Below are 25,927 nucleotides of genomic sequence, written 5' to 3'. Positions count from 1 at the left end.
GGCCTGAAGAGCACAGACCAAACGACTGAGTGGTTACCTCAGGAAAGGCACAAAGCTTAGCATGGGTTGGCAGGTAAACGGGAAATTTAGTTTTGCTATTCTTCTGTATTGTTTGAATCCTGCATAATATGTACGGGTTGTAGAAACTGAAAAGCTTCAATGCCCAATGCTCCAATCCAACCATCCACAAGTAAAAGAACAGCTCTCCCAGGTGGGAGGGAGAGCGAACCTTCATCAGGACAGGCCTAGTATTGTCCTCCCTCATCCCTCCCTGACCCGGTACCCCCCCCACCCCCAGATGACCCACACACACTGAAAGAGCAGCCAAGGGGCCTCATTGTAACACTCGTTTTTATATAAATATCCGCAAGTCATGTTACAGAATAAGCCCCAGCGGGGAAAAAAAGTCAACGTTACGTTTCTGTTAAACTGAGCCCTGCCTTCTAGGTCGGGCCCCAGCCTGGGGGTGCCTGCTGCTTTGGGAAGGCTGGGGCTGCCGCTGAGAGGCTGCTGAAGGAGCTGCCTGTGTGGCCCGCCCCCGGGCCGACCCCCTTCTTTGGTGTGTGGTAATGGTGACCTTCTCTGCCCGCCTCCCCAGCCTAGGGCAGGGTTCTGGGGAACAGGGTTCTGGAGGGCAGGGCCCAGGAGTCCTGGGGGCACTTGGAAATGGAGTAGGGGGAACTGAGCCACTAAGAGGCTGAAGCTTAGAGATTGAGCCTTTTGGGGGTGGTGGCACACAGAGGTAACAGGAACAAGTGGGGGGGTGGGGGGCGGACCTGGGCTGTCAGCCAAGCAGGAAGCATCTGCCCTTCTTTCCAGCCTAGGTACCCAGGTCCCTTCCCGAGTTGCTCTGTCTCCTGCTGACTCCATATTCCCAGGGATAAAAGCCCTGGGTTCCGGCCTGTCCCCTCCCAGCTCTTCCCTCTACAATCCCCCCTCCCCCCACAGAGAGGCCAGAGGCTAGGAACACAGCACCAGTCTGAGGATTTAATTAACCAGGAAGGGGGATTATTGGGAGGGGCACCCCTGTAAAAATGTACAAAAGGTCTGGGGGGCTATGTGGAAGGGGAGATAAATATGTACATGGAACCCCCCTTCCGTTAGCCCCTCCTCCCCCAGCCCTGAGAGGGCATGAGGACTTGGGTGGTAGGTGAAGGGGAGGGGGGCACTTTGGCCTCTGGCTTAGTGAGCCCTTGGGGAGGCAGGCCAAGGGCCTAGGGGCCCTCAGAGGGGGGGATGGTGTACCTCAGGAGATCACGAGCTATGACCTCTGACATGACCCCCACTCTCACCTCTCATGTACACACACACACACACACACACACACACACACACACACACCTCTCTCTAGAGGCTTGTGACCTCTGCCCTCCCGGTGACCCCAAGGTCCATCTGATGCTTGGTCTTGTGGGGGTGGGGGCTTCTGCTCCCAGGTTCCATGACCTCAGAGGTGGCTGGTGAGGTCGTGACCTTTGCCCTCCAGCCCTGGCTTGAAACCTCAGCTCTAGGACCTTGTCAAAAGGAAAGGGGGAACGGAGCTTTGCCCCCTCCCCCGTCCCTCCCCTCCCCTCACCTGTCAGCCCGGGCTGGGCCAGGGGCCCTCGGTGGGGAACTAGGCCGGGGGGCGGGCACCAGTGGAGGTGGTGCGCCCAGAAGGGCTCCTGGGGGTGTCTTGCTGAGAAGGTGAGGGGTTCCCGGGGCCGCGGTGGGCGGCGGTGGCGGCGGTGGCGGCGGGGGCGCCAAGCGGCTGTACAGCAGGGGGTGGGCCGGCTCCAGACCGTAGAGGCGGGCGGCCGCCACGGCCCCGGGGCCCGTCAGCTCCTCACCGGCCTCATAGAAACGGGGCGGCCTGGCCAGGCGAGGCGGCCCTGCTAACCAGGTGGGCTCCAGGAAGCCAGCGCAGCGCTCGGGGGGGCTGGGGCCCAGAAAGGGGGGCGGCCGCGGCCTCTCGAACAGCAGGTGAAGACCCTGGGGCCCGGCCGTGGCGGCGGCGGCAGCGGCGGCGGCGGCGGCAGCGGCGGCGGCGGCAGCGGCGGCGGCGGCGGCGGCGGCCTCCTCCTTCCGCTCTTCCTTTACCCGCACGGACTCCTTGGCCGGCCGGGCCCCTTCCTCGCCAGCCCGGGCCTTGGGAGTAGCGGGAGAAACGCGGAGCTGGGGCCGTGAGAAGGGGAGGTCCCTGGGGAGAGAAGAGAGGGCCTCCAGCGGTGGGCGCCGGCCGGCCGGCGGGCGGCCAGGCGGCCGGGGCGGGCGGGGCGGGCGGGGCGGGCAAGCACACCTGTCTTTCTCCTCCTTGGGGAGAGAGGGCTCCCTCCGCTCCACAGGCCGCTCCTTGTCTGAGCCTGGTGTCCGGGCGGCCTCAGGGGGCCGGACCCAGGCAGGAAAGGCCAGAGGACTGCGGTGCAGGCGGCCCCATGGGTCTGGGGGGGAGGCGAAGGCTGGTGGGGCCCCTGGGCTTTCTTTCTGGGCAAACACGGCGCCGGAGTCTGGACAGAGGGGGGGAAGGAGAGAGTGACAGGAGCCGCGAGGAGGCGGCGGCTGCCCCACTCGGGGACCCGACACCCCTACCCCCCAGCCGCCCGCCCCCCCGGCCCCGCCCGGCCCCGCCCGCACTCACTGAATGTAGGGCTGCCCAGGCCTCCAAAGGCCCCGTTGGAGAGGGCAGCCAAGGAGGCGAAGCTTGTGGGACGCCCAAAGGGATCTGTGGGAGGAAAGGGGGATGGTCAGAGCCCTGGGCTGCCGGCTGAGCAGGCACCAAGGCACCAAGACCAGCAGGGAAGAGCCAGCTCTGGAGCAAGGCCCCGGAGCCCCACCGGCCGCCTGGTCTTGGTCGTAACAACAGGGTGCTGAGCGCTCCCTTGGGCCTCGCAAGACACTGAGCTGTGACGCGCACGGTGTCGTTTAACCTCACAAACCGACAAGCCCCATGGGGCAGACAGGACCGCTCCCACTTAAAGATGACGAAACAGGCTCAGAGAGGTGAAGTGACTTGCCAACGGTCAGTCATCTAGCCAGGAAGTGGTACCCCCCAAGCCAGGGCCTCTGTGACTCCAGAGATCAAGCTCTAACCCCACAATCCCCCACACCAGCCACCCAGACCAGCTCTACAGCAAGCCATCTGCCTGAAGATCCCCGCCGGCTTCCGCCCACCTGACATGCAGGGCCCTTCCCGACCTGACCCTAATCTCATGCCTGTAGCCAGTCAGAACGACTAACTTATTTATTCTACTACGGGAACAGCTCACACTTCCTTCTTCCAGGAACACCTTTCCCTACGCCATCAGGCTCCATGTCCTCCTGCTGACCCAGACCCCGGTGAAATCTCCCTGCAAAGCCCACTGAGACTGCTAGGAGCCGGAGCCGGTGCCGACGTTCCGCCCGGGCCCGCACAGCCTTCCTCCAGCCTCCTCGCCCAGGTGGCACACTACTCCCAGCACTGGCTAGTTCAGAGAGCATCTGAGCCGGCAGAGCCTGGCAGTCTCTCTGCCCTGCCCTATCCCATTTCATAGGTGAGGAGATCAAGGCTCAGAGGGGTTAGAGTAACTCGTCCAAGGTCACAAACCAAGTGGCACCAGGCCTACCCCCATTCCAGCTGCCTCTCTGGCCTAATTTCCATCCCCAGCTTGAGAACGCCTGAAAGTCAGGGACCAGGCTGGGGTTGCCCAACGTGCCCTTGGCTCTTACCAATGTGGGTGCTGGGGCTCAGAAAGGGTCCGTGGGCCCCGGGAGCTGCCGTGAAAGGGTTGGCTGCAGCGTGGACGGCACCTGGGGCAGAGAGGTGGGAGATTCTGATGAGGCTGAGTGGGCGCAAGGTGGGCCTTGGGCTAGAGACAGGGAACCTCAAGCCCCAAGAGGGCTGGCCAGACTCACCAGTCGCAGTGAAGAGGGAGGCGGCCGGGTGGGAGAGCTCCTGCCCAGGGGGCAGGGCCCCATAGGGCCCCGGAAGGCAGGGCAGGAGGTCGTTCCGAAAGTCAAGCTTGTGGGAGTCGCCCTGCATGGGACAGGGAGAGGGGTGGTGAGTGAGGAGCCAAGGGAGGTCCCGCTCTTGCTCTTCCACCCCTAGGTCCCCTCCAAGGGCTGGCTGGAGCCGAGATGGGGCTTGGGTGCCTAGCCTCCGCCTCTCACAGCGCCTTCTCGGACCATCCCCCCTAGTTAGCCAGAGAACCTAGTGCTAACTTTACTGCGAAAGAACTCAGGCAGTGACCAGGGACAGGAGGGGATGTTTCTGGCCAAGATTCGGCCAAAGGCAGATGCCCAAGGCTCAGGCCAGCCCACTCGCCCCAGCCCTCCAGCCCCAGTACCTTCATCTTTTCCTGGTGTCTCAGGATCATGTAAGCCACGCGCACGTGCATGGCACACCACTTCCCTGGTTTCTGCCGCCCCAGAAGAATAACCAAAGGGAAAGGGAAGGAAAGAACGTTCACTCATCACCCACTCCAGGCCTGGTCCTCAGCCCAGCCTTTCCACACAACATCCCCATTCATCATCCCTACAACTGAGGGATGACTAGGTTCATTTCATGGCCTAGGAAACTGAGGCTCAGAGAGAGAAACTGTCTTGCCCAAGGTCCCATAGCCAGTTACGTCGGAACCCAGGTCTGCGGCATATAAGCCTTGCCCTTTCTGCTGTTCCACATCTGGCTGCCTCCATGTCTTGGGCTTCTCGCTCATTCCCAAGCAAGACCCACCCTCAACCAAACACCCTGACACCAGCCCCCAGCCTCATGCAGTCTGAGGTCCTCACCAAACTCACCCTCAAAGGTGGCCGGAAATGGTCGGGGATCTGGGGATGGCAAAGCAAGAGATTGGTGGCGATTCAGACCTGTTTACTGTCCTGGGCACCTCATCTCCATAGTCCCTAATCCCCACCCAAACACTGGAGACCTTGCGTGGCTCCCTCACGCCTTTCCCGCTCCTGTTAAGACTCCTCTCCCCATCTCTCCCACTCTGGGCATTTCCCTTCCAGCACTAAGTTCCTGAATCAGACCCCAAGGATGTGCCCTGCTTGGAAGACTGGGGAATGGGTTAGCGGGCAGGCAGGACAGGTTTCTCAACCAGAGAAACTCTCCTTTTAACAGCTTTATGTCATGAGGCTCTACTTAAAATTTCTTTAGAAAAAAACCTTTACTGCCGCTAGAAGACCCTGCAAGGTATCTGGTCTAGTCTCTCCTTTAGGAAACACATCCTGTGCTTTTCCCGATGTTCCCAGAGCCACGGGCTCGAAAGCTGCTCCCTGTGCCACTTCACAAAGGGGCAGCTTATCTTTTCATTGTTTTACGGACAGGACTTCCTGGTATGATGTCATTTGAGGAAAAAAAAAAAAAGATTTTTGTGACTTAAAAAATTTGAACCACTCCCACAAAAACCACTGTCCCAGTAATCTTATTTCTGGGGCAACTTCATGAAATTCCTATTCCTCGTGCCTGGGAAACCTTGTCATCTACAGCCATTCCCTCTCATCAGATTCTCAGAGATACCCCTGATCGTACATTAAAGGCAACAATCAGTGGTTTGCTCTCAATCAACCCTGCTCTCCCTCAACAGATACTCTAGTTCCCCCAGGACCTGCCTTGGCCCCCCTCACCTGTGTCCCCTTTTGGGGAAGCCCGCTTGGCACTGGCCCCAGTCGTGGTGGCAGCTCGGGGTTCGTGCTCTGGGAAAGGGGAGGGATCAGTCAGGAGAGCTGGCACCAGGCATAAAAGGGGTCTGGAACCAAGGCTGGGGGCTGGGACAGGGAGGGAGGATGGCTCTGAAGAAAGCTCGGTCCACAGGGGGAGGGCAGAACAGGCATGGCTTTGGGAAATGGAAGGAGGTATGTGGATCTGGGGGGCAGGGAGGCGGGGTGTGGTGTCTGGGTTTGTAGGGGGTGGGAGGTGGTGGTGTTTGGATTGGGAGCTCACCTTGGGCTGGAAGGCCCCCTGCAGGGAGCCAAAGGAGACAGCCGGCGGGAGGCCCGGAGGTAGGCCGGGCACTGCGGGAGGGAAGGCCGAGTACGGCTGCGGAGAGAAGGGGACTAGTCCAAGCCGGGGGTGGAGGTGCAGCCCCCGTCTGGTCTGCCCATCAGTCCTCGGGCCTCCACCCTAAAACCCCCCAGGGAGCTCTCCCAGGCTCAAGGCTCTTGCTTTTGAAGCTGAAGACTGGACCCCAACAGTCAGGGCCACCACACACCTTGATGCGTCTGTGCCCACACATGCCACACCACACCACACACCACACCACACCACACCCACCCATACACACACACACACACACACTCACATTATGCCGGAAAAGGCCTTCCATCTTTCCTGGATATTTCTCAAACTAGGGAAGAGAAGGGAAGAGTAAGCTGCCAGCCAGGGACCCAGGACCTTCCCCTGGAAGCCACACCCTCCCCCCAAGTCTCCGGGCCTCATCACTGGCCCAGTGAGGAGCTCACCATGTGGGGGCCGTGGGGTGGCAGCAGGCCCGGGGGATAAGGGGTGAAGTGCTGGTGGGTGTGCTGGTGGGTGTGCTGGTGCTGGTGGTTGTGCTGGTGGAACTGGAAGGCCAGGGGCCGGGCCGAGCCCCCTGCCCCCACCACCTCGGGGCCACCCTGGGCATTCAGGTAGCGAGAGTTCAGGTCCTGGCCGATCAGGTCCTGCTCTGTGGGAGGGGAGGGGGGAGAAGGCTTTAACGTCTGGTGCCACCAGGTCAGCCTCCTTGGGCCCGGGGGGTGGGGTGGGGGGACCGGCCTTCCCTTCTGGCCTTGAGCCACTCCCTCCTCAAGCCCTGATATCTGTTGAGGTCCAGATGCCCCAAAGCTGACTGGGCCCAAGCCCGGGGCCATGGCCGCCGCCGCCCCCCCACCGCGTCCCCCCCCCGGCCCCCAACCCCGGCCAGGACCCCACACTCACCAGAAAGGGCGTTAGCAGCTGAGGCCCCAGGGTGCCCTGGCACCTGCAGCAGGGGTGGGGGTGGGGGCAGGGCGGGGCCAGGGGAGAACAAGGAGGGGTGGTGGGGGGGTGGGGGGGGCCGCAGCCCAGGGGGGGGGAAGCTGTGGGTGGACAAAGGCAGGGGCAGTGAGGGCGTCGGGGGCCGGTGGGTGAGCTGCGCGGACGAGGAGGAGGCAGATGAGGAGGAAGAGGACGAAGAGGATGATGAGGGGGGAGGCGGAGCCACGGGAGGGGCCAGGGCCTTGGGGGGCGGCCGTGAAGAGCTGGGGAGAGAAGTGGGGAGATGAGTGAGGGGCTGGGAGGTGCCAGCTCTGACGGGGGGGGGGGATCAGCAGCCTAGGCGATACCTTGACCCTGGCGCTCCAACGTGGAAGGTGGTGGAACCCGGCCCCCAGGCGGCCCCCCCGCCCCCCCCCCGCCGCCGCCCCTCCTCCCCCAGGGAGCCCATCCTCACACTGAGGTACCCCCCCACACCTGGCATCCCCCTCTCTCTCTCTCTCTCTCCCTCTCTCTAGGTCTCTTCCACACAGCTGCCTCGGACGTCTCCGGCCACAGGACGTGCCCTTTCCTGCCTCAACCGCAGCACAAAACACGTCACTCACTTTGACACTTCATTACAACAGGCCACCTGGGTTCCCGCCCTAAGACAGTGGAAGCAGCACCTCACGGGCCTGGCCTAGGAGTCAGACGACCTCAATTCCAGGCCTGTCTTGCCAGTAACACCCTGGGTGACCTTGAGCAAGTCACTGCCCCTCTCTGAGCCTTAGTTTTCTCAAGAACAAGAAAAAGGACGGTAACGATGACGATACTAGAAACAGCACCGATGATGGTAACGTATCAGTGACTCTTACCCTTTAGCGAGCACTTACTGTAGGCCAAGTGCTGGCACCCGCTTTACATGCTAATCCAAATCTCCACCATGTCACACCACCTTCCCAACAGCTGCCGCATCCACGTAACCACTTGTACCGTTTACTTCTTTCACTTAACTCGGTTTCTTGCTTTTTTACTTAGCCTCACCCAAGCAACACATGTGAAATCAAAGGGTTGAGGTACTAACCGTGTTTTTCTAAAGCTCGTTTAACAGCTAAAAAAAACTTGCCCCCGTAACAGCTGAAATGATCTCGCATGTTGGTAATGATGCACGTACACACTTTGGGAAACACTGAATGAACTCGTCATTGATCCTCGCAATAGCTTTACCAAGATAAAGATACCGTTACCATTTCTTTTTTTACAGAAAGAGAAAATTGAGGCTGAGAGAGATTAAGTGGCTTGTCAAAAATCACACAGCCACTAAGCAAGTGGCGGATTAAGAATTTGAAACCAGGTCTGACTAACACCAAAGCCAGCACCCTTAATCATGTCAGCATTTCCCAAAGTATGTTCTGAAAAACACTATTCCTAGCAGATGTGTCTTGCAAAAAGGTCTACACCAGCACATACAGTTGGGAATCGGCACCAAGTGGACTCCCCTGCACGGGAATGCCGGGTGAAACGGTTCTGCCAAGTCCTGTCAGCAAGTAATCACTTGACGGTTCTTTCACCCAGTGTCTCTCAAGCTTTTCAGCCTCTGAATCCCTTTTACAAGTCACATCCCGCAGGTACCATCCCATGTCCCAGCCACAGAATGCAGGGGTTGGCGCCCAAGTGGCCAGGTCCTTGCAGACCAGACCAAACCCCGGACCACCCACCTGCCAGTGCTGAGGTCCAGGCTGCTGCCGTAGGGAGAAGTGCGGAGGCCGAAGGGCGAGACCCGGAGCTGCAGCTGGGGCTGTGGGGGGGGTGGCAGACTGGGGGCGGCCGGCAGGGCTGCAGGGGGTGAGACAGGAGGCCGAGGGGCCGGTGGAGGCGGTGGTTCCTTCGGGGGGAAAGGCACTAGCAGCGGGTCGGGCCCTGGGGGCTGTTCCTGGCTCCGCTCCAGGCCCGACACTTTAGGGACTACGGAGAGTTTTGCTTCACAGTTCCCATTGAAGGCGCCGTGGGGGCCCGAGGCTGGGAGGAAAGCACAGCAGACTTACTCAGCTGAGGCCCACACTCCCCCAATTTCCCTCCCTCGTCTCCAGCCCCAGCCCTTGAGACCAACCTTTGCTGGTTGAGACAGTAAAGGATGGGTCGAGGTCATCATCGGAGACCTGGGGAAGAAGGGCAGGGACAGGGTCAGGTTCTGGTCAAGCGAGGCCCTCACCCAGGAAGACTAACAGCCCCCAGAGCCTGCTAGGAAGCGGCAGTGGGGGCAAGTCTATTCCATCAGCTTAGCTGAAATCCAGCAAAGACTGTGGGCTTCAGGGCGCCTATGCTTGGGAAGAGGGGTAGGAGAGCTGAGCCTGAGAATGTGATAGGCCAGGAGAACTGAACTGAGGTGGCACTTACGTTGCAGAGAAGTAGGCACATCAAAGACAAAATGTCAGGTATCGCTAAGTGCTGGCCCATATGACTACCTGACTTACAGATTTGTTTGGCTCATAAGTGTCAGCAAAAACCTTTTAAACTAATTGCTGATATTTACAAACCCAGGAATTGCTCACAAACACTCAGACTTGCAGGTTCCCTTAAGAATTGGCTCCTCTTCTTGCATGGCAACACTTAGCTAGAACTAGACAGTGGTCACCTCCTTTAGACAGACAAGAACTCTGGTTCACCACAGTCCCTGTCCAACCAACTTTTTAAACTAAAACAAGACACACATCAGGGAATACAAATTTAGTTGTTACAGGGGTAGAGCATGAGCTGCTAGAACACGTTATTCCAAAACAAGCAAATCTGACCTAACGATAAACCGAAATACAACTTTCTAAGACACGTTCTTACACTGACCACATGGTTTGGTGTCCTCGCTGCCATAACCGTGGTCTCTGCTCAGACTCTAATCTGTGAGAGCAGACTAACGCAAGCAGGAATGACCAGCTCAGTTCGACAGCCACCTGAATTTCTGTGGAGAACCACTGGTATCTCCAAGGGCTTTGGAAAAGATGGTACACCAAGGCACGGGCTTTCTATTCTTTGGTCAACTGGCTCTAGTTACCAAAAAAAAAAAAAAAAAAAAAGTCTTTTACCCATTCGATCTGCCCACCCCCCCACTCCCCAATCCAGTCATGGCTCAACCTAACCTATGTTCCCCACTGAAGGGGAGGCTCTGTCTGCTGCACGTAGGAGACCCCTAAACCGGACTTCACTTTACAAATTACAACATTGCCCACCCAACAACTTCTAGCCCTACTCACCCTCTCGTCCAGATCGCTTTCTGCATCACACTGGGGAAAAGGAAAGACAGGTGTCACAAGAGGGAAGAAGAGTGGGGCCCAAGGGAGAGAGGGGACTTTCAGAGAGGAATTGAGAGGGGAGGGGCCCGTACAGGTGGAGAGCACTTACTATGTATCCAGCTTCCAGAGAATGACGGGAGGAGGCCTGAGAAAGACCAGAGTCCAGACATAAGGAAGGCTGACTGGCGAGGCCTTTGGATAAAGTCTAAACTCTCTAGCAAGGAACTCAAGGCCCCTCACGACACACTCTCAATCTCTCTCTAGCTGCTTCTGCTATGGCTCACCCCTGTTCCCAATGCTCTCGCCATTTTCTGAATATATTTTCACATCTCTGTGCTTTTGCTCAAAACAACTTAGCGCGTTTCTCCTCTTAGCAAACTTATGACTATCCTTCAAGGCCTAAGACATCCTAGGGGGCTTTCCCTAACCACAACCCTCCTCCCATCCCCCAGGCAGAATGAGTGGCTTCCTCATGTGGGTTTCTGCAGCATCTCTTCCAGATCTCTGCCTTCTGTAGCTTCTCAGGTTTTGATCTAGGTATTTGCTCAGATTGTTTCTTTCTTGCTAAACTGCTATTGCCTGGAGAGATCTGAGACCGTATCTAATTCATTTAGGATTCCATTAAGTCTAAACATCTCTGATTAATCAACATGTTTGAAATAGACAGGGCCAGCCAAAAGCGGAAAAGTCTGACTGTGGGCATCTCTCTATCAGACCTGGATTGAGGAGTGAGGGCTCAATTTTGCTCTGCCTTCTTCTCTGCTGTTAGAGAATAAAATCACTGTTTATGATGGGCAGTAGCATTGCTGATGGAAAACAAGTCTCTGTGAAGGACATTCTGTCCAGAGTTTTAAATGACAAGGATCTATGACAAGCTCACCTCTTTCCTTCTCCGCTTATTGGGCCATTTTCGGGCCCGATCCCCAGAGGGCCGGCCAGGCTCCCGATCAGAGCTGTCCCCTGGCTCCCCAGTGGCCCCACTGGAACCCCCCCTCTTCCGCTTCCCAGAATGCTTCAGCCGATGTTCCAGTCGCTCTGGGGGCTGAAGAGATGCATCCTTCTGTGGAGGAGGAGGTGGGACTAAAGTAGATGGAGAAAGGCAATCTCCCGACCTCTCTAGGGGTGACCAAGCTACCAAAGTGGCTCTCAGGCCGGGTAACCTGGCTGGTCCCTGGAGACTAACTCTACCTCCTCCCACCCCAGGGTGGGGCAGAGACCTGGCCAGAGGAGCCGGTTGCTCTGGTTTGGGGTGCCAGCATTCCCCCCTCAACTCCACCCACTCCAGGCACCATACTCTTCTCTCCGCCCCTCTGAAGCCCCCAAAGGTCCCCAGCTCCATCAGCCCCCACCTGCAAGGCCTCAAGGCTGGCGAAGCTGGCGATGGCGAAGCCATCGATCAAATCCTCCTCCTCTTCTTCCTCCTCCTCAGGCTCCTCCTCGGCCTCCCCGTCGTCTGCGCCCCCCTCCTCCTCCTCCTCCTCTTCCTCCCCGCGGCTGCCCGAGCCGGCAGGCCGCTTCCGAGCTCGGGGTCGCGGGGGCCGAGGCCTGGGACGGGGCCGCCGTCGTCTCGGGCCTCCGGGCCGCTCTCCGGACGAAGCTGACGACCAAGGCCTGGCGGGCGGTGGCGGCGACGAGGAGGACGAGGAGCCGCGCGGGGCGGCCAACAGGGCCCGGGGCGCATCGCCGCCGGGACCTCGGCGGCGCCGCTGCTCCCGGTCTCGGTCTCGGCGCGAGCAGCGCCGCCGCCGCCGCTCCCCCTCGGCGGCCCAGCCCGGGCCCGGAGCCGCGGCCGCTGCCGTCTCCATGGCGACCGCCCTCAGCGCCGCATCCGGAGGCGGCGGGGCCCGAAGCGGCCTGTCCGCAGGCCCGGGGTCGCAGGCGCGGCGCTGACGGCTGCACAGGGACGAAAAGGCCACGGCTTCCCCTTTAAAGCAGGATCTACTGGCCCCGAGCTTGCCCCAAGGCCAAAGCCCGGGGAGCCGGCGCCGCCCCCGGGGCGACAAGCCCGAGGGCCCCCCCTGTGGGGCCGGCGGGGCCGATAAGGCGAAAACAGGGCGGCCGTCCCTTTAAGGCGAGGCCTCAAGTTGTCCAGCCCCTGACCCCTTTAAGACGACCCGATGGTGTCCAGGCGGCCTAGTGCGGTGGTCGCCCCCTGCCAGGGGTCGAGACAAGTCTCCCCGAGGAAGAGGAAGGGCCACCCCTTTAAAAGGGACCGAAAGCTCGCCCCGAAACGCAGACCTCCCCTTTAAAAGTGTCTCCAGTCCTCCGGCTAAAAGAGGCCACCCCTTTAAGGAGTCCAGGGTCCTCCAAACAGCAGGCCGCCCCTTTAAGGACTCGGGAGTTAAGTTTCTGGTCCTCCACCAAGCGGCCACTTCCCCTTTAAGCTAAGTTTAAAGAACTTCTTGCGTGGAGGAGAAAAGGAGGTGAGAATCCCCACTCGCTCCAGGTCTCCCAACAGCACAGTTCTCAGTTTGTCAGCTTCTGTTCGATGGCTTTCCCTTTAAGGTTGCCGTTGTAGTCGCCGAGTTCACCGGCCACCCCTTTAAGGAGATTTAAAGGGGCCTCCTCCAGGCCCGGCTCTTCCAGCCTCCGCCTCCGGTCGCCATGAAAGGCTGGGGGGGGGGCGGGGCCGCGGGGCCAGCCCTCCAAAGCCCCGGATGTGAGGCAACGGTGACGGGTAGAGCTTCTCTGTCTGCCGACATAAAAGTCTCTTCCTCCTTTCCTCCGTCTCTGCCTGACTTGCGCCGTAAGGGATCCGGAACGGCCGTTGGGAGGCGGGGGAGCTCCAGCGCACCCTCCTGTTGTCTCCTTTGGCGTCTTGAGCCTCTTCTCCGCCAGGACTTCCCTGCCCCTCCTCCCTCTTCCTCCTCAGCCTACGCCTCCTTCCTCTCTGGGCCTCCTCCCACTCTCCGCCCCCTTCCCCTCGCCCTTCCACAGCTTAGTCGTTGATAGGTTGAGAAGTGTACGACAAGGCGAAGGGCGGAGTCAAGCTCCGGGGAGTGGGTAATATGTAACCGCCCTCAAATCTGGGATTGGGTATACGTCAGATTATCCCCGCCCCTCATCGAGTCTTGTGACTCGACTGGTTAGAAGTAGGCGCTTGGGGCGGTCCCCCAGGTGACCCCGCCTCTTCCTGCTCTCTGTTCATTGGTCCGTCTTCAGACAGCGCCGAGACTAAGAGTCGTGATGTAGTGCGCGAGTCCTAGGGGGCCGTTGGCCGCTTGGCGGCGTGTGGCCGCGGAAGGTTCCTCTCGACTACCAGTTACGTCGTCTCCGCCTTTGCGCCTCTTGGCTTAGCCCACAGGCCGCCTGGCTTCTCGCGCACGCGCGTGGTGATATTGTCGAGCGGCTGGCAGCTCAGTGGGATCCCCCGCGGTGCCGGGCTGCCGGAGCACGCGGCGTGCCTTGCGAGCGCCAGACGCGCTGGGAAGGAAACTGCGTCCCGTTATCGCTCCCTTCAATGGGAGAGTGCTGGCTTGTGGTGTCCGCGTGCTAATAAGGAAAAATACACCGTGCGTTCGTGCGCCGGCTACTTTTCTCACATGTTAACTCACTTGGCAGTAAGAATTCTTTTAGGAAGGTACTGCTATTAGCCCCATTTTACAGAGAGGGAGGGGAATTGATGCACAGTTTCCTACACAGGGTTTGGACTCAAGTCTAACTCCACAGTCTGTGCTCTTAGCCACTGCTCTATTCTGCCTCTAAATTTCAAAAAGATGGGAGAACGCCACTTCTGGCCTCTGGTTGCCTGGGTTACCGTTTTAATGAGGACATTACATTATAACATTCAACTTGCTTTTTTTTTTTTAAGTAATCTCTACACCCAACGTGGGGCTTGAACTCATGACACCCTGAGATCAAGAGTTGTGTGCTCCACCAACTGAGCCAGCCAGGAGCCCCTCAACTTACTTTCTTATGTGTAAAATGGGTATAATTCCCTTTCACAGGACTATGTGCAAGTCAAGTACATATGACAGGTTGTTGGAGGTGCTCAATTATAGCTGATTACTTTTATCTCTTGAATCCAGAAGCAAGTCCTGGCCTGCATGTTAGGAGGATTTCAGAGCCATCTTGATCAAGGCCTTGGTCCACTCTGGGTCCCTCAGTCTCCTCCTTGCTGTAAGTGAATTTAGAGAACCCTGAGCAGGGTCCAGGGTCACAATATCTTCTGAAGCAGGTTCCGAAGTATCCCTCCACACAGGAAAATTCTCAAATCAAGGAAGTAGCTCCGGTGACCATTCCCCCACTTCTTCCTGTATCCAACCCTCATTGTCTTCCCTGGCACCTCCCCCATTTCCCAGTCTTTGGGGGCCAAAGTAGAAACATCAGGCAGTACGGTCAATCTCAAACTCAGCTAGAGACGTAACAAAAGGATCAGAAACATATCGAAAACTTTACTAGAAATATAGAGAAAAATATATAACTGCCCCAGATGCTTCAGGACGGATGAACAAACAGATGGAGCTCCTAGGTCCGATGGGGCCGCTCCCTATCCACTTCCTCCTCTTCCAGGAGTGAGGCATCCAGCTCCTCCAGCCGCTGCTGCAGCAGAGGTCCCACATCTGGGCTGGGGGCCAGGTTGGGGGTAAGGGTCCTGCCAGCTGCAGCCCGGACCCCACGAGAGGGCCGCCGGGTTCGAGGAAGGCTGCTGTCCCGAAATTCTACAGCCCGCCGAAGCTTCTTTGAGCTGGTGAAAATCAAAGTCCCGTTGCGCTCCCGGGGTTCCTCAAAGATGGTCTCAAAGGTCCTGGACCAGGCAGGGAGGGGTGCTGGTTACCAGCATGGCCCCTGGTTCCAGCCTTCCCTCTATCACCCCCAAGCCTTCAAAGTTTCTCACCTCCTGGTTGTAGGCGACTGATAATTCTTGTTGGTATAAATTTCTTCTAAGCTGAACTCCTTCTTGTTCAACCTGGGAGCAAAGAGCAGAGGCCATTGAAAAACCCAAGGCCATTGAAAAACTCAGGGCCATCGTACCCTGGAAAAAGGATAAGCAAGGCCTGGTCTATATTTCAGTTTCTGGGACACACTACGGCCAGGAGTGCTGCCTAAGGCAGACAGATAGTTCTAAGGGCAAACCATGTCCAGACCAGATTGACTCCTCCAAGCTGGATTGTGTTCCCTGAGAGAAGACAAAGCCACACTTCAGGGGATCTGAGAATACAACCTGTCTGGCCAAGGCAGCTCTGTGTACACTGAGCCACTCACCTGATTGGTCGAGGCAGCCCCATTGGTGTAAGGTTGAGCTGAGAACGGGCTGGCGTCCTGCGTATTCTGAATCGAGAAACCTTTCCCATGCTCTGCAAAAATAGGGCAAAGGATAAGGGTGCAGCATGGCCTCAGGCTCCCACCTGTCTCCTCCCCCCATCTGTACTCCTACCTTGGTATCAGGGTCTGAAAGCACCTGGTCCTCTGAGGCCCTTGGCTCCTTCCCCTTGGTTGAACCCAACCTGCAGAGAAGGTCAAGGTTCAGGGACAAATAACATTTATAGCAATATCCCCATCGCCTGCCCACTGGATAACAGGGAAGGAGGCTGAGCCCAGACTGTGCCAGGGCTTTAAGAAGGGTTTATCGAGGGGCGCCTGGGTGGCTCACCCAGTCAGTTAAGCCTTTGGCTCAGGTCATGATCTCGGGGTCCTGGGATTGAGCCCCATGTCGGGCTCCCTGCTCAGCAGGGAGCCTGCCTCGCCCTCCCCCCGACTTGTGCACATGCTCGCTCGCTCTCTCAAATAAATTAATAAAATCTTTAAAAAAAAAAAAAAAAGAAGGGTTTATCGAGAGCACTACCTGGGTTCTGCAGGTTCAGAGAAGGAGGAAGAAGATGCGGTGGACGAGCAAGATGTGACAAGGGGAGGAGAGCCTCCCACTCCTCCAAGAGGGAAGACCTCTTTCCGGAGACAGGGCCGAGGGGGTGGTGGGGCTCGGGCCATCTCTCCACCACCCACAGTGTGCCGCCGGGGCCGTGACCGGCTTGGTTGGTGTGGAGCAGGGGGCCAGCTGCAGGTATCTGGGCCAGGGGGCCCCAGATCAGGGCAAGAGTGGCTTCGGCCCAGAGAGGGCTTAGACAGAGGTGCGGGGAGATTGTGGTCTTGGGCCCGCCACTGGCGGATAGGGGGCCGAGGACTGACAGACGCAGTGTCCTCAGTAGCCCCGGACTGCTCGGCCTCTGAAATGGCAATCTTCAACTCCAACTTCATGGGGGGTGATGGGGGTGGGGGCCGTGGGGCTTTGTTGGGTGTGAGGAAGATATCAGCAAAGCTCTCCAGCTTGGAGCGGACGGAACGGAAGAGGGGGGCCAAGCCCCAGGGACTGAGGCGGGGGCGTAAAAGGCTGGACGGCGGTGGGATCGATGGGGGCTCCAGTAGAGGATCCCGGGCTGAGGAAAAGGAGAGGCTCAGGTGGGCATTCCTCGGCTGCAAGTGCCTAAGCCCTACTTCAGTAGCCTCAGCCCCTCCCCCTAACACTAAGCTTTGCCCACAGAGGTAGAAGCCCACACCTAAAATACCGAGCCCTAAATTTAGGAGTTGAACATCAGGCCTGTGAAGTCTATACCCCAACTTCACACACCAAACTGCCCTCAGGGAGGGAGATAAGCCTCACCCCCCGCCTCTGCCCTGCCCCTGCCCCTTTGAAGCTCAGCCAGGATTTTCCAGAGCCCTAAATCTCATCCCTCTGAGTCCTTACCTGGTGGTGGGGTCTCTGGAGGGTCTTCAGGCAGGGCAGATGGCTGGAATGGGGGATCCAGGTCCCTGGACGGAGGCATTGACTGGTGAACAATCGTCATGGGCTCAGCTCTGGGGTGAAGGGGCAAAGTAAAGGCTGAGGGAGCTCCCAGGTTCAGATCCCACCTGAGCCAGCACCTCCCCTGTCCCTTAAAGCTTCAGAAGGTGCTACAGGCAAGGACTGGACAAGTAAATTCTGATGCCCTTAGCTCTAGCTGCCTGGACATTTCGATAATCCCTTCCCCAGCCCTTTTACCTTCTCGCTGGGATGAGGAAGTTGGGAGTCTCATCAGCAAAGCCCTGGATGTAAACAAAGGATGTTCTGGGGGAGGCAGGGAAGCCCCCTATGGCCTCCCTAGCTCCCCACATTCTGACCCTCTCAAGTGTCCAGAAGCCTGCCAGGGTTCACACCAAAGACTTTTTTTCATATAGGTCTTTCCTCAGCGTCTTCCGTCTAAAATGCTGTTCTCCTTGCTCTGAGCAAAACTCATCCCAGCTGAACCCCTGACATCCTTACCCCCACATTCTCATACCTCAGCTGGGGGTCTTGGGCTGGCAATGTCTTCTAGCATCACCACCAGAGTGGGCTGGGGGGTCCAGTCCACCTTTTGTGAAGGGCCCTCCTCTGGGCCAGGGGTTGTCCTTGATCGCCGCCTCAGGGTAGAAGAGGGCCGGTGGATGCGGCTCAGGGGCTCTCGGCATAAGCGCAGTGGGTCCAGTGGGTTGGGAGGCCTAGAGAGGAAACAGGAAGATCAGTGGGGCTCCGGTATGCCTCTAGTTTACCCTCCATCCCGCCATGCTCACCTGGTCTGTGAGGACCACGTGGCCTGTTGCGGTGGCGAGGCAGGTGGCTGGCTGCGGACAGAATCCCGTTGGTTGCTGTGGTGCCGTGGGGTGGGGGTCTCTTCTTGGGGCACCAGGGGAACCTAATTGAGGAGGAAGTGTCAAGAGCAAGGTGATGAAATGAGGTCAGACTGGACAGGACCTCCCTGAACCTAATAGTGCCGTATGCCACAAAAGTGACAGAGATTAGGGCTAGAATTCACTTGAGAACCCAAAGAAGTGCGTTGGACTGAATCAGTCTCAGGGCCAGTTATTACAGCATCCTGGGCAGCAGTAATCTCAGCCAGGCTGTTTGGAGAAATGAAAAAGGAGTGACCTTGGGTGAGTCACTGCCCTATTTGGGGCCTGTTTTCCTTTTCTTTTCTTTTTTTTTAAGATTTTATTTATTTATTTGACAGAGAGAGACAGCGAGAGCAGGAACACAAGCAAGGGGAGTGGGAGAGGGAGAAGCAGGCTTCCTGCTGAGCAGGGAGCCCGACGTGGGACTCGATCCCAGGACCCTGGGATCATGACCTGAGCCGAAGGCAGACGCTTTACGACTGAGCCACCCAGGCGCCCTTGGGGCCTGTTTTTCTAACCTATGCAATGGAGCCAAAGACCTCAGCCTGCTTCCCAAGAATTGCCTAGACATTGGGTTGGGAAGAAAGCAAGGGTTTCTCATATTTAAGAGTTGTAGAGATGTGGTTCCAGCCCAACAGGGTTGATGGTGGGGAATGGGCACTAGAGACCCTGCCCAAATCTAGATTGGATTAAGTGAGAGCCAAGTAGGACTCTAGCATTAGGGAGGCTGCCTAGCAATGGGTGTGAGAATGAGGTATTTGGATCTCAATTATCCTCACTAGTGATCTGGTCTGACTTTGGTATTGAAGAGGGGGCCTCAGGGAGAAGGGGGGCCTCTCAGTTCGGGGGGCTCACCATGTGGGCAGCCATAACATCTTCCAGCACCACAGCCAAAACCCGCCGAGAGGCCTTTTCCAAAGGTGAAGGGGCCGCTAGAGACTGCAGTCTCGGCCGTTTGGGGCTCCTGGCTCCCCATAATGCTCGAGCCAGAGGCTGGCGACACAGACGTGGCCGGCCAGGTGGACTGGAGGATGAGAGAAGCAGAGGACGGTCGCCTGAGCCTGTCGTTGGCTCTGTGGTTTCCCCGGTACGGCCGCTAGGCTCCCCGTTTCCCGTGCTCAAGACAGGCGGGCGGGGTGCGCTCTCACCTGGAGTCCCCGGGCAAGTCCATGGGGGAAGCGGCGGCTCCGGGGAGTCCCTGGGGGATCCCAGGCGGCAGCCTGGGATGGGGGGGGAGCGGGGGAGCGGGGAGTGAGGGCCAGCCCCTCCCCTGGGGCTCCGCCCTTCATGGTCCGCCCGCGGCTCCCGGTAGCCCACGGGCCGAAGCCCTGGGGCGTGACAGGGCGCCCCCGGCTGGCCGCCCGGAGCGGATGTCTTCCCGCTGCCGTCGCCCGAGATCAGTGGATCACCCGCGCCCTGACTGGCACTTGCCGGGAGAACCTGGCTTGCAGAGGCCCCAGTGAGCTTCTGGGGCCTTTGTCCCTGCAGAATCCGCCCTGAGATCTCCCGGGATCGGCTGGGATCCCGGTCCTGGGAGGCTCACTTTCCGCCGGATCCCTCTGTAATCCTCATCCACTGCCAGCGAGTGGCCAAGAACTCCGAAGCAATACTCCCACACACCGATGGTTCCCCCCCCCACCGCCACACCAGATCCCCTAGACTAGATCCCTGCGGAAAGAATCCTACAGCGCGGTTCCTCCAATGAGAAGCCGCGAGGATCCTCCTCTCACTGTGAGTTTGGGCTCCGCAAAGCTCCACTCAGACAGGGGCGGCCCGAGCTTGAGCATCACGAACTCAGTCCGGATCCCCGGGGATCCACTGTCAAGCAGATACCCCCTTCACTCCAATCCCGGGAGGTCCCGCCCACAGACCCCTTCCTTCCCCCCTCCCCGGCTCCCCGCCCCGCGCTCTCCCCAGCCCGGGACCAGATGGTTCAAATGTTTCCTTCCCTCCCTCCTCCCGCCCTCTCTCCAGCCGCTCGGTGCCCTCCCCCGCGCGCCGCTCACCGCCGCCTCCCGCGAATCCCGGGTCTTCGACGGCTCCCACCTCCGGCTCCTTTAAAACTAGCCTTAGCCAGCACTGCCCAACCGCCAAGGGCCTTCTTCTCCGAGCCCTCGGGCACCGCCCAATCGCCGGTCCCCGTCTTCCGGGGTAGTGAGAAACTAAGTGAAGCCATCTGGCAGCCATCTTCCCTAGGGGCAAGAAGCCAAATTGGGCAGCGCCGCCATTATAGTTGAGGGCAGGTAGCTCTGTCCCCCATCAACCGAAGTGGACCGGATGGTGTCATTTTCTGAAGGCCAGTCAGTCAGTGGCTGAACACTAGGCCAAGTTTCTTGAGCTACTGAGGCAGCTGTAGTGAATAGAGTGCCGCCACGTTTTTTAAGGGCATCTTCCGGTTCTTTAGTTCTTAGGCCAATAAACGTGAACTGAATACTAACGACATGTGAAATTCCCAATTTCCTAGAGAGGCCTCACTGAGAGCGGTTCCGGTACCCTCCGAGAATCTTCGAAAGGGTCCCCACGTCGCAGAGAAGATTTGGGGGCGGGACTAGGAGCCGGGGACTAGGGATAGTGCCACCTCCGGCCCCAGTGTTTGCGCGACGTCCCGGAGAGCCTGGGCTGAGCCAAAACTGGGAGGAGGCTGGGGGCGTTGATCTTCTTCCCGGAGTTGTGGGGGTTTGTGTGGCCCGCGCCGAGGGCTCAGTATAGGGGCGTCATTGCAGCGCACCAATAACCACCTTGCCGTGCTCGGTGGTGTTCGGCAGCTTTCCTCTCTGTTCCGGGCTACCACGAGCCCTGTTTCAAGGGAAACAGTCCTTAGTAATAGTAGTAGTCTTTACTATTAAGGGATCGGGGATGAAATCCCGCTGCTAGAGAGGCTGTATCATGAAACGTTTACCTGGAGCTGGGCTACTGGTGGGGAGGAAGTGGGCATGCACGAACTTCTTGCACTGTGAAGGCATCCTCGCCGCCAAACCAGAGCCTGCGCTTCCACTAGTTCTTCTTCGCCAGAATTCTCTGGTCCAAACCTGTACTTATTTTCTTGGTGGAACAAGAAAGCCTGAAGCCTAGAACCCTGGGTCTGAGATGAAGGTGCAGAGTACCCAGCCCAGCCGAATTCTCTCTTCTGGGACTTAGTGGTAAAAGTAATGACACAGAGAGGATGATATGCAAAGAGCAAAATCCCTTAAGAGCTGGTGTGGAAAGTGAAGACTCCTCCCCAGCTCTGTAAGGCAAGGACTTATCCAGATAGCTCTCCCAGGACTACAGCCAACTCTTTGTAACACAAGGCTTGCAGGGACCTCTGGAAATCCATGATGAAACTTCTGATGAGGGTGGGCAGCAGCTCTTTCAGCTAGAGGTTTTCTCTCCCCTGGATCCCAGCTGGCTGTGTGGTGCCTGAAGATGTTTCCTTAGGGGTATGGTGATGCTTCCAGTTGTGAGTGCTTGGAGAACCTTCTCAACCTTGGTGAGTTGAGAGCCCCTCTTGCAGGCTCTCACTTTTCTGCTTAAACAGGTGCTTCCTAAGCCCCAGGGCAAGAAAAGCTTTCAAGGGCAGAGCATGCCTGATGAGAGTTTTGATTCTCTGGGTCTCCTGAAGAAGTAAACACGAAGGACAAAGGAAGTAGCCTAAGGAAAGGGCCTGGGCCTGAGAATCTGGTAGAGAGGGCGCAGCCCTAAGACCCTAAGCTGGGGTGCTGGAGTTCATCAAATTGAAGTCTAATGTAGACTGGGGTGTCTTGGCCCTACGCCCAGGCCACTAATGGTGAGCCTAAGAGCCTCACGGTCTCACCTCTGCCTTCTTTGTGACTACCATTTCAACAACTCTTACCTTAACCCACCACCTGTGTACACGCTCTAGGGCATGGCCAGTGTGTGCTGATCCAGTGGCAAGAGGCCCCACATAGCTTTCAGTGGGGCAGGTGATGTGGCTGGAGGTTGACACATGAATGTTTCATTCTCCAGAAACTCTGGGCCCCTTTAGACTCTGGGCCTCAGTGGCCTCACTTGTAAAATGGGGACAATAAACGCTGTCATGCCTCTCTCAAAATCGACTTGAAAGATCAAGATCAAATGAGAAGACACATCTGAATGTGCCTGATAAATTAAGTCTCGGGTTACAGGCAAAATGCAGATGATAAAACTATCTCTTCTTTCTCTCAGAGTACACTATCCCTTCTGGCCCTCAAGCCAGCTCTGCTCAATACCTTTGTCTGCGGAAGCCTCTAGGCTGAGCTCCAGATCAGCCAGGGTAGGGCAGGTTGTGTTGGGTTGTTGGGTATTGGGAGGGGTGTGATGGTCAGCTAGAGCTCCTTTGCTAAGAACCACCCCTGAAAAATGACAGGAAGCTTTGAGTTTGGGTTGCTGGTCTGGTTGGCATCAGCCATTTAACAAGATTTCAACACCTCCTACATGCTGTGCCTGGCGATAGACAGGTGCTTATCCCCAGGAAGTTGGAGTTTTCGTCTCTGTATACAAAATTGGCATTTACTGCTACTTCCTGCAGCTTCAGCTCTCTTTCCCCTTAAAGGGCTTGTCCCAGCCAGGTGTCAGCAATTCCTGATCAATTTAATTCCCCAGGTGAGGAGCTTTCAAGACCCACCTGTCGGGGCTTTCCACTCTGGTCAGCTACTATGAGTTGCCAGAATTTATATTGGTCTGAGAAAGCTGGTCCTGCCTCTGGTCTAACTCCACTTGCCCAGTTAGAGAGCCACCTGCCACCAGTACTGTATTTGTCTCCTTCCTTCCTTCCTTCCTTCCTTTTTCCTCTCTCTCTTTTTCTTTTTTGTCTCCTTTTTCTTTCTTTCTTTGTCTCCTTTTTCTTTCTTTCTTTTCTTTTTGAGGGAGAGATGATAGGAAGGTGTCAAGTGTAGAAGAACTGAATGATAAAGTGATAGGGCTTATGGTGAGATGGGGAGAAGGTTGAGGAAAGTAGAATCAAGAAGGCTGAAGGGAGATGTCCATTAATATCTGAAACAATGGTATGTCGCTATACCAGTTGCCAATTTATTACCTATCAGCTCCAAATTCATCCTTCTTGCCTCCTCTGTGAAAAGGATCTGAGCCCTTTAAATATATTTGCCAACTGGCATCATATTAAATTTGTCAGTAGACAGCTGGGGAGCCATTGCAGAAAAAAAGGGGTTCGTTGCCTGGTTCCAGTGAGCCCTATTGGCAGGCTCCTGGGGTACAAGTGGGTTCCCCCGCTCCCAGGTTCTGAAATGCAGGCAGCTTCTCCAGTGCCGGGCTCCTGGCGGGCTCCGGGCGGGGCCAGCAGCTCCCCCCGGTATATTCCTTGGACGGTTCTCTGCTGGAGTGCCTCTGAGACACCTTCCTGTGAAAAGTTTTCCCTGGCATCCCAGCAAGTTTCCCTGATTTCCAGCAAGTGCCACCAGAGGCAGCACCCCAGCAACTTCTGTGCTCTCTCCAAAAAGTTCTGGATCTCACCCCAGGGAGGCCCAGGTAGAGGCTATTCCTTGAGTGCTATATCCCCAGCTGAGGTAGTGACTTCTTACATCTGCTATTCCTGCATTCTTTAGAATCTTTACTTCCTATTATCTGTAGGGGGCAGAATGGTGTTCCCCCCGCCTCAAATATATGTTCAAATCCTAACCCCCAGTTCCTGTAACTGTGACCTTATTTGGAAATAGAATCTTTGGGATTATAAGTGAGGTCATATTGGATTAGGGTGGGTGCTGATCCAATGACCGGTGTCCTTGTATGAAGAAGGAAATTTGGACACAGATAGAAAGGAGAACGCCACGTGAAGACATGCACAGAGACACAGGAAGATGCCATGTGGCAACAGAGGCAGAGAGTGGAGTGATGCATCTCCAAGCCAAGGAATGCCTGAGATTGCTAACAATCGCCAGAAGCTAGGAAGAGGCAAGGAAGGTTATTACCCGGGATCTCAGAGGGAGTATGGCCCTGCTGTTGCCTTGATTTCAGATTTCCAGTCTCTGGAACTATGAGAGAATAGATTTGTGTTGTCTTAAGCCACCTGGTTTGTGTAACTTGTTAGGGCAGCCCTGAGAAACTAATACACATTCCAAGCCCTCATTTCTCTACCCTGTTATAGTTGATAATTCATTTTTTTTAAGATTTTTTTTTTTAAGCCATCTCGCCACCCAGTGTGGGGCTTGAACCCACAACCCTGAGATCAAGAGCTTCATGCTCCACTGACTGAGGCAGCCAGGTGCCCCAATAATTCTTCTGTTTTTTTTTTAAGATTTTATTTATTTATTTGAGATAAAGAAGACAGAGCATGAGTGGGGGGGGAGGGGCAGAAAGCAGACTCCCCGCTGAGCAGGGAGCCCAACATGGGGCTGGATCCTAGGACCCTGGGATCATGACCTGAGCGGAAGGCAGACACTTCACCAACTGAGCCACCCAGGTGCCCCTGCCCCAATAATTCTGTAGAATAAACTTGTCCTTGTTCAAATTACTGTGTACTTTCCCCCTCCTGATTGGACGCAGACTTACGCTGTCGCCAACAAAAATACTAGTGTTTTATCATTAAATAAAACAGAAGATCTGAGAGTCCCTACTGTAATTACATGCAGATACTTGAGAGAGTAGGCCGTTTTCAAGAAAGGCTTAAAGTCTGCATTGCAGACATATTCCATAAAGGCATTTTGAATGCTCCTTTCACACTTGAGGAGAAAAAAGAAAGAAAGAAAGAAGAAAATGAGCGCAGATGGTGCCTGTGAGAACAGCTGGCTCAGTTGGAATGGAGGAAGTTGAGCTGGACAGCCGCCATGTCGTCTAAAGGCAATCCCTGGCATCATCTGGTTTCAGATGCAGGTCAGCTCTAGACAGCACTCAGGAAACAAGTGTAGGTAGAGGTTTCTGGAAATGACTGTGCTTGGTGTTGCAGGCTGGGAAGGCCGAGGGACAGTGGTACTCAGGGCTAGAGTGACAATGTTGGGGCAGGGAGCTCCGTCACACACACACACACACACACGCACACACACACACAGATTCACACCTCCATGATCTTTCCTTCAGAGAGAGAGGCCTAGATGGGGGACAGCAAGGGCCCTGGCTGTTGGAGAAAGCTCTAAATATGGGCTAAGGTGTCCATTTATTTGCTCAACACATTTGTTGAATCCCAAGCACATACCAGACACAAAAGCTACCATGGTGAACGAGACAGAGGGAGACAAGTAAATAGACACAGAGCATAGTGAGATAAATGCTGAACTCAACTTGTGTACAGGTTCCTGAAAGAGCACAGAAGCAGAGCTGGAGAAGGAGACATCTCTGAGAAAGTGATGAATCATCTGAGAATTGAAGGAAAGGGAGTCAGGAAGGGAGACTTTCCCTGGATTACCTCAACTGTGCAAAGGGCTAGAGGGCAAACTCAGGAGGCTGCAAACAATTTGCTCGGCAGCCTATCAGAACTACTGCTTGCCTTTTAGAATATTTTGAATGCTCCTTTTACTACGATGAAATGAATGGAGAAGTAACACATTTACAGTGCTACTTTTAAAAGATTTTTATTTGAGAGAGAGAGGCAGAGGGAAAGGGAGAAGCAGGCTCCCTGCTGAGCAGAGGCAGGGCTCGATCCCAGGACCCTGAGATCATGACCTGAGCCAAAGGCAGGTGCTTAACTGGCTGAGCTACCCAGGCACCCCTACAGTGCCACATTTAAAAACTCAATATAATCCTCACTATAAAAGACAAAGTCATTTATTTTAAAATGTGTATCCAATAGTATAATATAATAATTAAATACATAATTTAGAATCAAAAATTACAATTACAGGCAACAATACGAATTTTAGAAGGAAAAGAATCCAGACACAAAAGAGCATATATGCATATATGTATATATATATAGTGTGTGATTCCATTTGTATTACATTTAAAAAGAGGCAAAACTAGGGGTGCCTGGCTGGCTCAGTCAGAGGAGTTTGTGACTCTTAATCTTGGGTTGTAGAGATTAATAAAAAATAATAAATAAACTTAAAAATATATATTTAAGGAGTGCCTGGGTGGCTCAGTTGGGTAAAGTATCTGACTCTTGGTTTCGGCTCAGGTCATGATCTCAGGGTCCTGGGATCGAGCCCCATGTTGGGCTCTGCACTCGGCATGGAGTCTGCTTGTCCATCTCTCTCCCCCACTGCGC

The 25,927-nt window shown here is 56.2% G+C and overlaps 2 protein-coding genes across 3 annotated transcripts; both read right to left on the bottom strand.

Moving 5' to 3' along the window:
- Positions 1-333: 333 nt before the first annotated feature.
- FBRS (fibrosin) lies at positions 334-13,066 on the bottom strand. The gene is made up of 18 exons (XM_028109980.2): positions 11,523-13,066; positions 11,054-11,233; positions 10,283-10,318; positions 10,135-10,164; positions 8,997-9,045; positions 8,605-8,905; positions 6,872-7,173; positions 6,415-6,620; positions 6,255-6,299; positions 5,897-5,992; positions 5,581-5,649; positions 4,750-4,779; positions 4,299-4,370; positions 3,868-3,988; positions 3,682-3,762; positions 2,615-2,698; positions 2,276-2,483; positions 334-2,176 (listed from the first exon to the last, which is right to left on the bottom strand). The coding sequence occupies exons 1-18, from the start codon at positions 11,976-11,978 to the stop codon at positions 1,570-1,572; spliced, it is 2,973 nt and encodes a 990-aa protein (XP_027965781.1). The 5' UTR covers positions 11,979-13,066; the 3' UTR covers positions 334-1,569.
- Positions 13,067-14,547: 1,481 nt separating this feature from the next.
- PRR14 (proline rich 14) lies at positions 14,548-19,928 on the bottom strand. Of its 2 annotated transcripts, none has more exons than XM_028110267.2 (12): positions 19,803-19,928; positions 18,945-19,016; positions 18,652-18,820; positions 17,698-17,819; positions 17,427-17,625; positions 17,150-17,193; positions 16,856-16,965; positions 15,959-16,547; positions 15,551-15,620; positions 15,379-15,470; positions 15,011-15,082; positions 14,548-14,920 (listed from the first exon to the last, which is right to left on the bottom strand). In XM_028110267.2, the coding sequence occupies exons 2-12, from the start codon at positions 18,965-18,967 to the stop codon at positions 14,641-14,643; spliced, it is 1,770 nt and encodes a 589-aa protein (XP_027966068.1). In that variant the 5' UTR covers positions 18,968-19,016; positions 19,803-19,928; the 3' UTR covers positions 14,548-14,640. The 2 variants fall into 2 exon arrangements, with proteins under 2 accessions (XP_027966068.1, XP_027966067.1); XM_028110266.2 differs by having other exon boundaries at positions 16,856-16,920; positions 19,803-19,885.
- Positions 19,929-25,927: the final 5,999 nt, after the last annotated feature.

Source organism: Eumetopias jubatus, unplaced genomic scaffold, assembly GCF_037043125.1.
Source record: "Eumetopias jubatus isolate StellerSeaLion01/CBP00866 unplaced genomic scaffold, mEumJub1_p1.0 scaffold_12, whole genome shotgun sequence".
In the NCBI taxonomy this organism is placed as follows: Eukaryota; Metazoa; Chordata; class Mammalia; order Carnivora; family Otariidae; genus Eumetopias; species Eumetopias jubatus.
This window is presented reverse-complemented; position numbering and strand designations above follow the sequence as displayed.

Bases quoted from the DNA above. Each gene is read 5' to 3' on its own strand.
- FBRS (XM_028109980.2), bottom strand. From the start codon at position 11,978: ATGGAGACGGCAGCGGCCGCGGCTCCGGGCCCGGGCTGGGCCGCCGAG. The intron at 10,319-11,053 runs GTGAGCTTGTCA...GGTCTTTCTCAG, and splicing joins ATAAGCGGAGAAGGAAAGAG to GCCTCCTCCCGTCATTCTCT. The intron at 2,484-2,614 runs GTGAGTGCGGGC...CCCTCTGTCCAG, and splicing joins CCTGGGCAGCCCTACATTCA to ACTCCGGCGCCGTGTTTGCC.
- PRR14 (XM_028110267.2), bottom strand. From the start codon at position 18,967: ATGGACTTGCCCGGGGACTCCAG. The intron at 16,966-17,149 runs GTAAAAGGGCTG...CCTTCACCCCAG, and splicing joins TTCCTCATCCCAGCGAGAAG to AGCTGAGCCCATGACGATTG. The intron at 16,548-16,855 runs GTAAGGACTCAG...CCTTTTCCTCAG, and splicing joins TCCAGAGACCCCACCACCAG to CCCGGGATCCTCTACTGGAG.